This window comes from Phaenicophaeus curvirostris, chromosome 9, assembly GCF_032191515.1.
Source record: "Phaenicophaeus curvirostris isolate KB17595 chromosome 9, BPBGC_Pcur_1.0, whole genome shotgun sequence".
Classification (NCBI taxonomy): domain Eukaryota; kingdom Metazoa; phylum Chordata; class Aves; order Cuculiformes; family Cuculidae; genus Phaenicophaeus; species Phaenicophaeus curvirostris.
In genome coordinates, this window is record NC_091400.1 from 33,214,056 (window position 1) to 33,230,124 (window position 16,069).

General features: G+C 46.9%; 1 protein-coding gene across 1 annotated transcript in view; it reads right to left on the minus strand.

The window, feature by feature from the left end:
* CDH23 (cadherin related 23) overlaps nt 1–16,069 on the minus strand; it is a 219,312-nt gene that overhangs the window by 104,579 nt on the left and 98,664 nt on the right. The window contains exons 7-9 of the mRNA XM_069863405.1: nt 13,457–13,651; nt 10,096–10,224; nt 2,702–2,780 (exon numbers count right to left, since the gene is read on the minus strand). Of these exons, the coding sequence (XP_069719506.1) occupies nt 2,702–2,780; nt 10,096–10,224; nt 13,457–13,651 (403 nt within the window). The remainder of the gene's footprint in view (nt 1–2,701; nt 2,781–10,095; nt 10,225–13,456; nt 13,652–16,069) is intronic.

A 16,069-nucleotide genomic window follows, 5' to 3' on the forward strand; every position in this document is an offset into this window, starting at 1 on the left:
AAATTTGCCCTCAGCCAAAATCCAGCAGCTGAATGATGCTGGTAAACTACAGCAACAATCTCAATGGAAAGTGGAAGCAATACACCCTAAAGCCTAGCTTCAGCTATTTTGGAAACCTCTGCCTTAAGCCAAAGGCAGGGTGAGGATGGGGACGAGGCAGGAGGTGATAGCAGGTGACTGCAGTTGTCCCTGAGTCCATCCATGGGCTGATCCTTTCCAGCATCACCGCTCTGCAAGACACTGGCACCAACAGAAGGAAGACTCCTGGCCAGTTCCAAACCCACTCTGCAATTCATATGTTTAGGCAAAAAAAAAAAAAATGCAAAACAGTTTAATCACTCTTTGATGTGTTCCGATATGAGAGCTGCCCCCTGTCAAGTGGGACTCGGGGCAGGGATTAAGCTGTTGGCATATGTAAGTAGATGTGAGGCTGTTAGCACTGATCTGCCAGCCTGTCACTCCACATCCCACTGTCACCAGGCTTGAGGAGCCTCTCTGGCTCCTTTCCACCACCCCTCTACCCTGCTGACATGGCCAGGCTGATGGCTGCCCTGGCACTGAGCTGGGGATCATCGCAAAGGGATGTTGAAGCTATTTTGCAGGAAAACCGGAGAAAGACATGAAAATAAGAGCATACACGAACATTCCAGGTAAAGATCTGGGTTCCAATTTTTTTTTCCTTTGATTTAGTAGAGCAGCCATGACTGCCCAATGACTAGAAAGACTGATGTGACCATGAGTGGCTGGGCGCATTTAGCAAATTAACCCTCTATAGATTGTATGGTTGCTTCTGTAAGTTAGAACCATCAAATACAGCCCCTTGGAAAGCCAGAGCTGTTTGTATTATGTCAGTTCTGATAGGGAAAACTAGATATCTACAGCATACCAGGTCAGAAAAAGATATCTACAGCATACCAGGTCATGGCCATCAGCAGATGCCCAAAGTAGGGTGTACAAATAGGATAAGGGTGATTTCCCAGCTGCTTACCATCTTCAGGCTTTGAACTAGATGAAGTTTCTATAAGCTGAAGGCTTTTACATCATCAGAGTAGTTCAGTGGCAGCTGCAAAATTAGTCTGATGTTTCAGTCCAGCCTCCAGTGAAAAAGACCCTGTATCAGTCAAAAGAAAGTCCCTGCTGCACTTTGCCCAGATGAATGCATGTGATCTGGGGGAATCTCTCATTTAATTCGTGCTGGGGGAACATCAGAATAAATTGCAGGAGGAATTAAAGAAATAAATAATCCTTGCATCTTCAAAGGCAGACTGACCTGGATACTTGCAGTCAGGATCAATGGACTTGAAAGTCTGAGTGAAATCACCTTGACCCTAGAGGTTGATTAAAAGAGCATTTGAAACGGTTGGGCTTTAAAGAACCAAAGCCGGGAAATTATTTCCACACCTGTAGCTCGAAGGAGCTGCCAGCCAGCACCCAAAGCATGTGGCACAGTGAGGAAAGGAGGTACTGTTGCTATTTCTTGCCCCACAAAAGCAACAGCAGAAATACAGTTACAACCCAGAACCCGCAAGCTGGTGCCTCACTCCTAGCGTTAACCCAAGCAGTCTGTCCAGCCCCAAGAAACAGCCCCACAAAAGCAGTGTCCAAGTACAACCCAGTAAGCACCAAATTCTGTCTAGGATATTGCAGAGGCTCACTGACTTCAAGGCATCTTAAATGAGACAGGTCCACATCCAAACCCTAGCCCCTCCAAACAGCAGCTATGCTTTATCTGGAAACGCCTGCCCAGACTGCCCTTGGCTCTTCTGCCATCAGACGAGGTTGACTAAAGAGATGTGGGCTTGTAGGGGTGCAAGGAGGGCTTCCCCAAATACAACAAAATGGCAAGTAGGGTTCAAGCACCAAATGTCTCAGACGGACCCTTCTTCGAAAATTAATTCTCTTGTTACCTGAAACAGTCACTTTTTTCCTAACAGCCAGTCAAACCAACCTGGTAGACCAAAGGGAGGTCCCCTGGCTATGGTCCCAAAGGAATGCCCTGTGACAGCAGTTTCAGTACAGCACCTGCACACAGTGGGAAAGGTTCCTTGGGCTTCAGAGACAGTCTGCGAAGGCAGGATCAATCCACGTGGCTGTGAGAAGGCAGAACACTTCTACCACTCTAATTAAGCCTCATTCTTTAACACTGCACCCTCGTGGGTCCAGGCCCCTGCCTCCCAGCTTGCAAAGCGCTGACAATCCCTTGGGAAGCCAGCTCATAGCACAGAGGCTTTCGGGAAACGCGGTGGAAACCGCCAGGAACCATACAGCCTCTAATCAGTCCCATTCTCTCCCTAAACAATAATGTACCACCAACAAGAGTTTATTCTGAGCTCTTTACGGGTCTCCTCCACGGCATTATGTGACATGGAGCTGTTTGCAGTTCACCATTAGGACTGAAAGGTTTTGCTATGAGATATTGTCAAATTTCTTAGAAATAACATCTGCTGCTCAAGGAAAGGGAGAGGCCACAAACAACATGCTCTGATAACACCACAGGCAAAGAAAAAGCCTTTCAGAGGAGTAAATGCTTTCAGTCATAGCAGTATGCTACAGTAATTAGCGATGCTGAATGAAAGAGCAAGCAGTACAGTTGAGGAGAAATTAGCCAAATGTTATTTCCCAGGCATGGGACGTACAGACTTATTGCAGGATTAGCACCTCCAGCCCCACTGGGCTGCTCACCATGACCCTGGTGACTCACCTGAGACAATGGTGTAGCCGATGCCCCGGGGACGGCCCTTGTCCTGGTCAATTGCTGTTATCATCCGCACAGTGGTACCCTGGGGAAGGAGAGGAGACAGACATTACAGCCACCCCAGAGCACTGTCAAGAGCGTTGCACCTCTTATCACGGGCCATGTGCTTAGGAAAACCTGAACAAGAACAAGGGAAATGAAAAAGTCCCAATCTTGCTCCTCAGCACAGTTTGGGCTCACCACTTATCACTTTCATTCAAGACGAAAACTTGGCTAAACCACCCAAGAATGTAGCTGGAGATGCTGAAAGCAGGACCAGCGTGTCCTCCAACCGAACCACCAAGCAGGCTGAGCTTGATCATGCAGTAGGTTTGTACCAGAACAAGCACCCATAGGGACTGGGCAGAGGGTCACCAAATTCATTCCCTGTGCTTGTCATCCCCTGCCCAGAAAAGGCGTGTTTGAAGCAATATCAGTGAGGCGAGCACAGCTATCGGTGCTCGAGGAAGAAGAGGAAGGATGAACTGAAGGTGCAGCATTGGTGAAGCCAGGACATGCCTCCTCACAGCATCACCGCTGCACAAGCTCTGGCTCACAGGCAAAAGCATACGCTCCTCCTCCACCACAGAGATTTTTACTCTCTGGTCACTCAGGAACCAAAGGCAACAATTCCCTCCCACCATGACCTTCAACACTGGTTACTTCACCAGTTTTATCTACTGCCGGCTTCCCAGTTTCAACTGGTCCTATTCTCCCCCTGCATTCTTCAAACTAGGCACGCCAGGCAATGAGGAATGCTCATGCTGGCCATCAGCGACCAACTGCATAAGGAATCGTGGGAGCTGCTGAGATTTTAATCAAAACCTTTAAGGAGGAGGAAGGTCAGACAGATGCTAAGAACAGGGGATTGCCCAAGGCAGGAGGTTCTGCAACTACCAGTTCACTCACCTCATCCTCCATCCTGCAGGACAGACCTGTTTCTTACAGACCAGCAGAAAGGTCCACAAGGCCAAGAGGCCCCCAAAACCAATAAAGAATGTTAGAGTGACCCCAGATTCTTGTTTATTTCTCTAAATAGAAGCATTATGCTCTTATGTCAACTCCATAAGCTCTACTTCCCCCACCGCACTGCAGTGAGCCCATACGAATACAAACACACACACACACATAATTAACGTAGTGTGAAAAAATTTACAACTCAGCTGTTCCTGTTTTCATTGGTTTATTAACAGTGGGAAAAGAAGCAATTCTCTTTTTTTTTGCCCTCAAAGGAAATGTCAATAGAAGTGTTTGCATATCTAACGAGGGAGCATAGTGGGACAGCATCATTGAGTTTTCCCTGCAATCCATCAGTGAAAGGCCAAAGGGAATGCTGCTGCAGAAACATCACTGATGGAAAGCAGGGATTTGCCACCTCCCCAGCTTTCAGAGCTGTGCCCCTGCAGGCTTGATGGAGATGCTTTGCTGTTGGTGGCCGTAAAGAAGGCTCCCAGGGACGGGCAGACTTGCCCCTTCCCAGATCTCTGAGGGCATTTCATAGACTCCTTAAGTAAATCCAAGTTATTAACTGAGAACATTAGACATAAATCCCAGGTCACTGGCCTTTGAGCGGCACTCGGCTGGTCAGGCTCAACAGCTGCCGGAGAGCCTCTAAATCACTGACAATAACTGTGCTTTCCAAGGGAGCAAGGATAGATAAAAAGCACAAGAAAAGTGGGAGAGAAGGTGGGAAAGCAGAACAAGGGATGCAGAAAAGAAGGCAGGGCAAAGTGGAGACAAAAAATAAAAAGGGAGACATGCAATCCAGCACGCGCTCCCCCAGCATACTCTGCTTTAATCTGCCAGCCCCACAGGGCAGGCATGAGCCCTCTCCACTCCCTGGCAAGACGAGAGCTCCTCTGTGGCAGGGACGGTGGGTGAAGGCACTTGGCCCATCTGACAGCTCGCTCATTGCCTGTCAAAAAGCAAGGGAGCAGTGCAGAATGATAAGTGTCGCCTGCCGTGCAGCACATTCCAAAGGGAAGGTAGCTGCGGGAGAAGGCAGGGCTCCCACAATGGCCGAGGAACAGCAATTGGCCCGTAGACATCGGGGCTGCCTTATCTATGGGAAAGGTCCCTCCTGTAGGAGCCAAGGAGAAAGGCTGTTGGGAGAGATAAAAGGATGAGCACAGATATTGCAGCAGGGAAAGTTTGGGAGGGGAGGAGGGGGAATCACATTCATATATCACAGCAGCACTTGCCACAGAGATGTTCATAGGAAAAAAGAATATCCAAACATCTGATCCAAGATAAGGGCTGCTAGAGAGTGCATTAAGGTTCACCTGGTCCTTGGCAAGTCCATGATGATAGCTTCCACTCTTCTTGTTTTTGAGACTGGGACTCCCCCTGTTCTCCTTGCAACCCTAGGTGTCTCCTTCTCCATGAGCCCCTTTGCCAGCCCTTCGTGGGGACGAGACACACCTCAACAGTAACTGAGAAACACATGCCAGAGAGAAGCTAAGCACCCTACCATTCATGGGTGCCACCTCCTGGAACTAGAGCAGTGGCAGGGACCCTGGTACCTCTTTGCATCCCACCTGGTTTCTATTCTTCCTACCAGCTCTTTCACAAGAACCTTCCAATATCCACAGGAGTGGCAGATCCCAAACTCACAGGAATGGATGAACCCTCCCTGAGCATCCACATAGTGTTTAGGACCAGTCTTGATCCTTCTGGGCTGAACAAGTGCCACAGGATAGGCATAATGTTTATCCATTGCTGGTGGCAATTTCTTGTTTTGTAGTGAGTAGTAATAACTGACGCAGGTACCAACAGAACACAATCATTCAGCAGATTCACCAGGAAGGAGTATTCCCACTCAGGAAGCGTCCGAGTGAGATGGGGAGGTGACGTGCTGCAAAAGATGACACAACACACAGGCTACACTCACCTCTTCATACGTGTGTGCTCATGAAGCACCTTGCCCACCATACCAGCAGAAATTACTAACTAGAGAGGAGAGACTAGAAATGGCAAAGCACCCAAACCAAATCCTTGATCATAGCCATCCCAGAATGGGAAAGATTGATCTCACCAACCACATCTCAACAATTTCTAATTTCTCTTCCAAAATCCTACTGGACCACAACGCTATTGCTTTGACCATTAAGGTCTTGGCACAGCAAGGGCAGGAGATGCCGCGCTCTGACTCCCATAGGTAGCCGGCTGTACATCCTAAATTGGAGGGGATCATCCTACCATCTGTAGCAACCCTCTTACCCATGAAAACCCTAAGCACAATTTCAGCACCAAAAGCTGTGCCAGGGTATCATCCTGGGATTATGTGGTGTGAACCTGTGGCTCCTAGAAACTCCCAAATACTCCTGACATTTCTTAACGCAAGTAACAACTTGTCTTCCTATCGCAGGCAGCAGTGGCTGTGAGGAAAGGACTTGGCTGGTGGGTATAGACCAAAGCACCAGAACAGAAAAACCCTCTTCCTCTAGGGAAGAAGGAAGACGGTTTAGAAAAGTAATAATCTGGAAAAGCCTATGCTTAAAAAAAAGTCAAAGAAAATAAAGAATGGCACATTATCCAAACAAAATCTGAAGTTTTTTTGAAGAGGGGCAGGGGTAAATCAATCCTTTTTTAATAAAACCCTGAGCTTTTAATAAAGTGTTCACACTGATGGGCTGGAAATATTGTAAGAAAGAATTAACTTGGAGATATTGAGACTCTAGGGCAAAAAATAGCACTGATCCTACATTATTTCTTTAGCCCAAGGAGTTTTTGGAGAGGAGGGAGATGGTGCTTAAGAATCAAAACTGTTTTGATGATATTTGACATGTATCTGTACCCTGCTATTGCAAGTGAACACAACTGCTGGTCTTGATACCAAGCATCAGTGGGGTTTTCCCCCACTCTTGCATTTGTGTGGATCCTTGAGGGATGAAGCTCATAGGCCTCAGCTTGTCTCTTGGTGAGTGGACTCCTCCTCTTCCACCCACAAAGTGAAGCCGTGATACTGCTTGGACCACGCACCAGCTGTCCCAAAGTAGGGGCTCATCAGACCATCAGCATCTCTGCAAGAGGAAATAGCTCCTCTTTTCCAGCCCTTGTTACCTTGCCTAGAGAACATCAACCATGCTATCTAGTCTACAGACACCCTGAGGATGGACACCCAAAAAGACTCTGAGGATGAAAAATCCAACGTTGCCAAGCTTTGACACAGATACAGGCAGCTTTGGTGCACTCAGGTGCCCTGGGAGAGACGTCTGAAGCATGCTGGGATGATAAACAGCATCAAGAAAGAAAATACAACACCTCCAGGGACAGCAAAGTCTCTCCCTGCTGTGTCCTCTTCCTTTGCCCGATAAGAAATACCTTTCTTCTCAGTGTCTGAATAAGCACGTGCCCAAAACACCACTAAATTATGCTACTAGATCCCAGCCTGAGAGAAATAAGAACTACAATGGCACTTCTTTCCCCTCTCATGCCCCTCCACCCCTTTTTTTTCTTCTTCTTCTCTTACAGGATTAGGGACTTGAAAGGCAAAGCACAGCCCAGTAATGCAGCAGCAGGAGGAGGAGGAGGAGGGGAGCGCTTCAGAAAGCTGCCACGGCAAAAAAAATCCTATTTCTCACTTCTTAATTCCAGTCAATTCCAGTCAAAGGGCTGATAGAGATCTGTTTGTGGTAATTTGCTGCAGTTTATCCACTCTTTTCACCTTCTATCGGCTCTTCACTGACGGGCTGGCTGACATGCTGTTACTCAAGTGAGGAAATTAAAATTTGATGCAATAATCCCAAATAAGAAGGATTTTATTAGGTAATGTATACACTTTAGATGAGGTATTCTCACCTGATACATTGATAGAGGAACACAGACATGCTGTGCACCACAGATAAAAAGAGAGGCAAAAGAAATGGAGAGCAGGCACATGGAGCAGCAGCAAGACTCCGCTCCGTAGATCTGGTGAGATGTCACGAGCACATTTTTACCTGCTGAGTGCAATGGCAGGGCAAATGTCACCTACAAATGCACTACAGTCCATTAGCTTGGCGTGGGGGGCCTGACTTTGGACAGAAGCTGGCCAAACTCACACTCGTCACCCAAATCTGCCACTACCCTTTAAGAAACTATTCATTCTGCAGGGTAACAATTTCTATTCCGCATGTATGACTGACTTTCTCAGGGGGTAAGGCAGAGCTAATGAGGAGGTTTCCCATGAAGAGACAAAAACATACATGTTAAACCCTAGGTTTGCCATAGCAAACTATGTCTTTGTTTTGGCAGCAGAGATTTCTCCCAGTAAGGATGTGACTTGGAGTCCAAAACTGGAGAGCAATGCTACTCAAAGGACCGCCTACATTCAGCAGTTGTCATAGAATCATAGAATCACCAAGTTGGAAGAGACCCACCGGATCATCGAGTCCAACCATTCCTATCAAACACTAAACCATTCCCCTTAGCACCTCGTCCACCCGTCCCTTAAACCCCTCCAGGGAAGGTGACTCAACCCCCTCCCTGGGCAGCCTGTTCCAGTGCCCAATGACCCTTTCTGTGAAGAATTTTTTCCTAATGTCCAGCCTAAACCTCCCCTGGTGGAGCTTGAGGCCATTCCCTCTTGTCCTGTCCCCTGTCACTTGGGAGAAGAGGCCAGCACCCTCCTCTCCATCTTCACTGTGTCTCTGGTGGCACCTATCCATCCTGGATATCTCAATGTCTTCAGGGTGCCACATGTGGCCAAGAGAAATCAGAATCTTTAAACCCATCAGAAAACCGCTAACAGTTTGCTGAGCACTCCTTCATTTATTCCCTATTTCAAGTTCCAGAGTGATTATTTGCTGTTTTGCCTGCTATAAACACTGGGTATAACTGTGATGAACATCGGTGCATCAACCCAAAGAGATCGCTGAGCTCCAGCCTTATATATATTTTAATTAATTTGAGGGAGATCCCCTTTCCTGGATACCAAGTCACTCCAAGAAGGTGATGCAGTCTATCATTTTTGATACTTGTGGGGCTTCTATTTCTATAATTTCATCTAAGGCTTGTTCTCCCCAGATAACAGTTCAAGTAGTATTTTTTCTTCTTGTAGCTCATACTGCCCACCACAGAAATACCCCTTAATCTCAACAGCATTGCAACATTCACTTCATGAAAGGAATTCACGAAGCCATTTTTTTGGCCATCTTCAGGCTGGCAGACAGGTAATGTGCTGTCTGACTACAGGATTTGTGACAGTAGGACTCAGCCCTATTGATCCAGCACTCTCCACACCATCAGAGCCAGCACTTTGCTCCAAAGTGAATAAAAAGGCATGAACTGCAGCAAGCTGGAATTCCCTTTACCACTGCACGAACTAAGCCATCAGGTGTTCCAGATCTAGTGCTTCAGAGATGGTATGGGATGCACGTGTAGCGTGGATGCCTACCACATCATGATTTTAGGACGGAAGGTTTTTCCATCCATATGCAAATATATTTGCCCTTTAGACAAAGCAATAGGACGCGGAGCTGTGCCTTGGGAAGACGGATGGGGCTGACAAGAGTCGGTGCTTGGGTGAACAGTCCCAGGCACTCTTGCTGAGAGTAGAGCTAACAGCTCCCAAAGCCAAGGCTGCCCACCACACTCCCCACCGTCTGCTGCATGGAAAAAAAAAAAAAATCCCTGCTGTATTTAAAGACCGGGAGATGTTTTCCACAAACAGAAAGTTTGCTGACAAACCCAGTTTCAGGAGAACTAAAATGATTGGATCAATTTGGCAAAACCTGGGGGAAAATGCTCGAAGTGCTGAAATGGCTGATGATTCTGGCATTTTCAAAACTGCCTCATTTCAGGAACGTTTACATTTTTCTTCAACTTTTCTATTAGAAATGGCGTGCATATGTGCTGAGGGGAGAAAATGGAATGACTCTGTACTAAGAACAACAAAAGTTTTCTTAAAATTTAGGAAAAAAACGCTTAAGAAAACATTTTATTTGGGTTTTAAGCTTCCTAAACTTCCTTGCTTAGGCTCCCTTTCTTTACAAAGGGCAAAATGTTTTGGAGCTGGCTTGAAATGGGTTGTTCAAGAAAGAAAAAGGTTCGCCTCTCTTAGAATGCTATTTGAATCCCATGATGCGTCCCCTGCCTCAGACCTGTATTTGCACTTCAGCATGGAAACAGAGCTCCTCTCTGCACTCAAACCACAAACACCACAGCAGAGCAATGCAACCCTGTGACAGATGGGTGGATGGATAGATGGGTGGTTGGCTGGCTGGCTGGCAGGAAGGAAGGATGGACAGACAAGTATGTCTGCAAAGAAGAGGTTCTCCTCCAGCTGTTTAGGGATACTTCATGCTTTCTGTCCCATACCCTGCTCCACCCTCCCATGGTATAAAACTGTGGTCATGCATGAGTGAAGCAGTAGCCCTTACCGGAGGTGAGTTCTCATAGATGTTTGTGCTGTAGGGCAGGTTGATGAAGATGGGGTCCATGTCTTGCACATCTGTGATGGTGATTGCCAGGTTGGCCAGAGTGGACAGCGGCTTATTTTTATCTTGGTCCTTGAAAAGCAAGGGTTGGCATGAAGAGAAAGAATTTCTATCAGAAAAAAATAGAATTATTCAACGGTATTAAGTTTCTCACAGTTGTAGTTGGGTTAAAATATCTGAATAGTGCAGGTAATGATCTCTTTTTTCAAGCTACCTGCTGGAATTATTGTCCACCGTACCTCCCTCTAAGCTGAAATACAATACACATTTCATTCCAGCATTAGCCTTTAAAATAAAGCAAGCAACAATTTAGTTTTCATCACATTTGGAGTGGAAAAGAAGCAACTCTCATCAACTTACGCTTCAAAATATAAATTCTCTCCTAATGCAGATACAGCCTAGGGCCCCTCTGCACCATGAGACCCAGGTGTGGTTGCCAGAAGACTTTCGTACCAGCACATCACAGTATGGCATCTCATACCCCCCAGCGCTGATGCCTCCACACAGCTTGGGTTCTGTCAGCTGGAACACAACAAAGCCCACCAGCTCTCTTGCTTTTCCACGTCTCTTTGTAACCCTGCAACTGTAGATTTATTCTTTCCTGTATTCACTGCTCTGAGTGTTGGCTGAAGCTACATATACCAAGCACTGCTCCTGGTTTTGTAGGATGCCTCAGCTTTTGCACAGAAGGCAAAGTGGAAACCTGAACTGCAGGGATTTGCCCTCACAGTAGCAACCTCCTTTTAACTGAGCTAATGGTTTTGGCTCTTATAAAATGCAAAGCTCTCCCTCCTGCCTTGTGTGCGGACTGGCAGGATCAGGATAACCAGGAGCAGCCTTTCTAGGCAAGCCAAGGTGCCTCCACAGCTGCAGGGATGTGGGGAGCCATCCTCGCTGCTCTGCAAAACAGGAGACAACAAGCACTCAGCAATCTGAGGGTGAGCAGTGGTGGCCCTTGAACACTTCAATGCTCTGAAGAAGACCATCATCTCCCTTACACCCCATCACAACTCATCAGGATGGAGCCACAAGCGCTTTCCCAGAGCAAGACCTTTCTCCAGCAGTCAAACACAACAGCAGCATGAGCTGCTGCAAGTTTGTCCTGGCGGTGCCCTGCTGCCACCTGTTCTCTTGCTGGAACCTCATCCTATGGATACTCAAAAGTGATCCCAATGCCCATAGCTCTTTGCTAAATGGGCAGGTGCAAAGCAGATAACACATGAAGGGAAGGAAATAAGTCTCTCCTTACCCCCTAATCAAGCATTTTGGTGAAAGGCGACCATTAGAGGTTACTGCACGCTTCTGCAAAATGGCTCTGAACAGCAGCAAGGACTGATTGCCAGAAGATTAATGTTAATTTAAACCGTATTCAACAACACAGCTTGTATATTACCCTCTTAACCCATAGGCCTCAGCATTTATGGCGTTATTTCTGCTGTTAGCATTATCAGGTTGAAGTCTTTCGTTTCTTCAGATAATATTTTCTCCCCTCCACTTCTTAAAATTTGGTTAAAGTATTACAGATAGCAGTGAAAAAGAAAACACTTCTCAAATTTCCTCACCTACAACCTCTCCCACTGCCCCTTCCAGACTCTTTCTACTCTGGCTGCCTACATCCCTAAAATAAAACAGCTCCTGCCTTGAACCAAGGCTCCACAGCTCTTCCTTGTAGCCACACTGAATTCACCATCACCCCGGCTCCCACTCCGGACCAAGCAAACTCTGCATCAGACTGCACGTGCTCTTCTAGCTCCTACTGCACTGGTGCAACTCTCATCCTCCTTCCCAGGATGAGCTTCACCCTGGGGTTTCTCACTGTCTTTCTGTTAGAAATTGCCAGCGCCCTGTGACTGAGACGAGGAGATATTCCCACAGCTGCCATCAAGCCTGGTTCAGAGACATAATCTTTAAGTCTTCAAACTCCCTGAGCTGGAAATCACTAGGAGCCAGGAGCATATCAGGCTGCAAGCAGCAGATATGCCCCCAGTTTATCTTTGCTAGTAACTGAACCTGGGTTATGGAGCTAGGTGGAGCTGGATGGACTAAGGTGGCCTCCCTGTGTCCTTGAGGAAACCAGAACTGGACACATGAAAGAAATGCATGTTTCCATTTGGGCTTGTGTTGGTTCCCACATTTTCCAACCTGCTAGACAGCTCAATAGCAGATCCTGGCAGAGTGCGTAGGGGACAGAAACCAATGAGGAAACAAAAAAAATGGCGAGGGCCTCTTATCAGTGGAGTATTGAAATTATGTGAGCTATGTTTCAGAAAAAATAAGCTCCTGGGGAAAATTTCACAGCCTCAAACATGCATGGATTGGACTGAAAGGTTGAGCTGTTTGCCTGCAGTCTTGCAGTCTGGGAATGCCCAGTCTCCGTGGCCGTGAAGAGCAAAGCAGCCCTGTGCAGCCCTCCATGTCCTCGTGACATTTGTGGTTCTGCATCAAGACAATGATCTTAATTTAATCATATGCTTCAAGAGCTCTAGCCAGCTGCCTGGAGGGATCAGGAAGGGTTCGCCCTCCCCTCGAATGCACGGTTGGTCAGATGTATCGTAGGGCCGAATTTCACCTTCCTCTGTTGCATCTGAAATGGGAAAGAAGCCACCACAAGAGAGCCTGCTCATGTAGTCTTCCTCATTCACATGCTAGATTTGACAGCAGGAAAGAAGTTCCCCATTCAGGTGGTGCGTGGATTTGCCACGCTGGCCACACATCGCCCAGGGGTCCTCTCCCAGTACAGTGGTACTCACTGTACCACTTTAGGAGCTCAGCATCTCCTCTGTCCACTAAAATTTTACCTCTTGACATCTGAACTCAGATTTTGCCAAGTGAGACATGGGAAGTTTAATAGAGGTAAATCTCCCTGTAACGAGCCAAGGTGCACGGGGAATGAGACCAGAGGCTTTACTGGTGTGCATGTCCTCTATTAGCTTTCTTCACCTCACCTTTATGCACAAGCCCCTGGCATACGTATGATGCAGCCGGAGAGGTGCAGCTATGCTCTGCCAGCTCCAAGCAGTGATTTGAAACTACCCAGGCGCCACATTTCTATAAAACCTCTCTAAGGCCAGGTTGGATGTGGACTTTAGCAGCCTGATCTAGTGGGAGGTGTCCCCACAAGGGGGTTGGCATTAGATGATCTTTAAGGTCCCTTCCAACTCAAACCATTCTATGCACTGGGCATAGAATGGATGTGCTGGAGAAGATGTCAGAGTAGGGCAATAAAATGAGTAAGCAGCAGCTCCTTCCCCATCGCAGTCACTCCAGAAAACACCTCCTCTGTGGCAGCAAACAGAAGACTCACCGTTGCGTTGACCTGGAGTTGGTATGCTTGAGTCACTTCATAGTCCAGCTCCCGTATCACCGTCACGATGCCACGGCCACTGTCGATAGCAAAGAAATTGGAAGGAGGCTGGAAGGAGTAAAGCACGCTGCCTCCTGCCCCCTGGTCCGGATCTGTGGCATTCACTATGAAAATTGGAGTGCCCACCGGTGTATTCTGGAAATAAAAGAAACAATATATCGGTAAAAGTGTGCACAGCCTGTTTTCCCATCAAATACACATCAGCAATTTCCTTTGCCCACCTAAAGGAACATCTAGAGACCCGAAAACTTCAGTACTATATCTTCAGGACATTCATAAGTTATACAGCTGTTTTCTTTATTATAGTATTGCAGCAGCTATAATAGTTGTTACACACTTATAATAATAGTTATACAGCTGTGGTCAAAATGGCACTCTATCACAAACCCTTATTTTCCCAGACATCACAACTTCCCAGAAAAATCACTCTCTTTGCTGAAACTTGTTTTCTGCCCAAAGGCAGTTTTATTTTCATCACTGATTCCCTCCCCGTTTTCACCACAAGGCATTAAATATAAGATACCTTCCAAAAAAGTATGCATTAAATGCAACACGGAACTTTACATAAAATTCAAAGTTATAGTTTCCACAGCAACTAGAACCTGGCCCAATTAACACAAGCATTAACAGTTAAATCGTTATAAATCTGGAACTAATCTACATGCATAAAACATGCAGCTGAGTGCACAAAATCAGCAATGGCAAATGCAGTTTGGCACTTCTTATTGTTTAACTTCACAGCAGGGAGAACAATTATCCATTTTTGGTAGAACAGCTGCATGTTCCTATGCAAATCTTAAATGCATATTCTTGTCTCTTTAGAGGCAAGGAGCACAGACCGCAAGCAAAAAGGCTTTGCTGGGGACCCAGGCTGCAGGTAGGCACAGATCACGACTGCTTGGGCAAGTCCACATGTATGTTACATGCTCGCAGCCACATTAAGGGTTAATGAAGAGCTAAAACTTGAAAGAGAGACAGCAAAGGTCAGAAGTGATGTGACAGTGGCTGGTTATGGCCAGTTGGGATAATACGGATTATTTCTACAAACCATTTCCCAAGCCTCTGTGTTCTATTGTTATCTTCATTCATATTAAATTATTCCTCCTCATCTCGCAGAGAAGTATCATGAAGAGCTGAGAAGGTGGAAAGGAGACTTGAGGAGAGGCAGAGCTTAGAAGATGGGGCACTGCTTCCAAGTGGAGCTCCTCCTGTAAACCCTTGGTCAAAGCTGAACAACAGACTGAGCCATTTTTGGGTTTTTTGGGAACCACAAAGCTTGCAGTGAATCACAGCAAGGCTGTCCAACACCACCATGTCCATCAGAAAATGTGAGAAAGCATGGAGATCCAATTTAACCAGTTTAATACTTGGTGATGACACCAGAAAAAAAAAAAAAAAACCTATCTGAATTGCCCCAGCAAGGCTCAGATGAGCCGAAACTTGCTTCCAAAGCAGTAGTCTTGGTCAGGCAGATCAGGAAACCCAGGGCACACCCCTCAACTCACATTTAGGATCCCAAATGCAGTGCTGAGCACACACGGTGTGTTCTCACACCCTCATACGCACACATCTCTCACACCTCCCTCCATCCAGCCACATGGCATTGCAGGGATGCTCTGACATCTACGGTGGCCTCAGGCTCAAGCAAAACTCCACTTTCTGTACTTCAGTGTCACTTCTACCGAAGTGTGAGAGGTTGCAGTTCCCACCTAGATTTTTCATTTGCTTTCTTTTTTTTTCTCCCCTCTAAATCAAGCTGCTAAAGAAAGCCTCACAGGGCATGACCTGGGGATTATTTTTTAAAGCACCTTCAAGTTTTTTCGTGATCAGCAATCATAAAAGCATAAAAGATATAGATAGAAGGGCCCTCAAAAGAGAAACCTGCCCTCGTGCTACACCTAAATCACTCCCACACTTAAAGCCTCCCAGTGATGGAAACACCACAACCTCCCCAGCCCATTTGTCCCTGCAGTTTGCTACCCTTTGCCTTACAACTGCTCATTTTTTGTCCTGCTTAACCCAGATGTGCCCTGCTGTCACATAAGCCCTTGACTTTGTGTCGTGCACACAGCACGTTAATCCTGGCTTGTGCATTCAGAGAGCTGAGGAACCAGGACTCAGTCAGCTCAGGAGTCATGTTGGGGTGGAGAAGCCTTTTGTGGGGAGCTCTGGTTGGCGTTTGCTTTCTGAGTGGTCCAAAGGTATTTAAACGACGGGTGGGTGAGTAGCTCAGGGACATGGTTTAGTGTTTGATAGGAATGGTTGGACTCGATGACCCTGGAGGTCTTTTCGAACCTAGAGATTCTGTGAAAGACACCTTCTCTGACAGGACTAGAGCATCTCCCCATCCCTCCTTGGGCTACCTGCCTCTCCCAAGCCATCACCAGATGGCATGATGATGGCTTGGAGGAGGTAGGTAACCCAAAGCATCCCAGAGCCCTCCTATTGCTGCTGCCAGGGCACTGCTTCAACCACCACAGTCCACGTGCTCCAACAACCACCCTCTCAAATGCTTCCCCTGGTGCCAACCAGGGTATCAGTGTCAGGACAGAG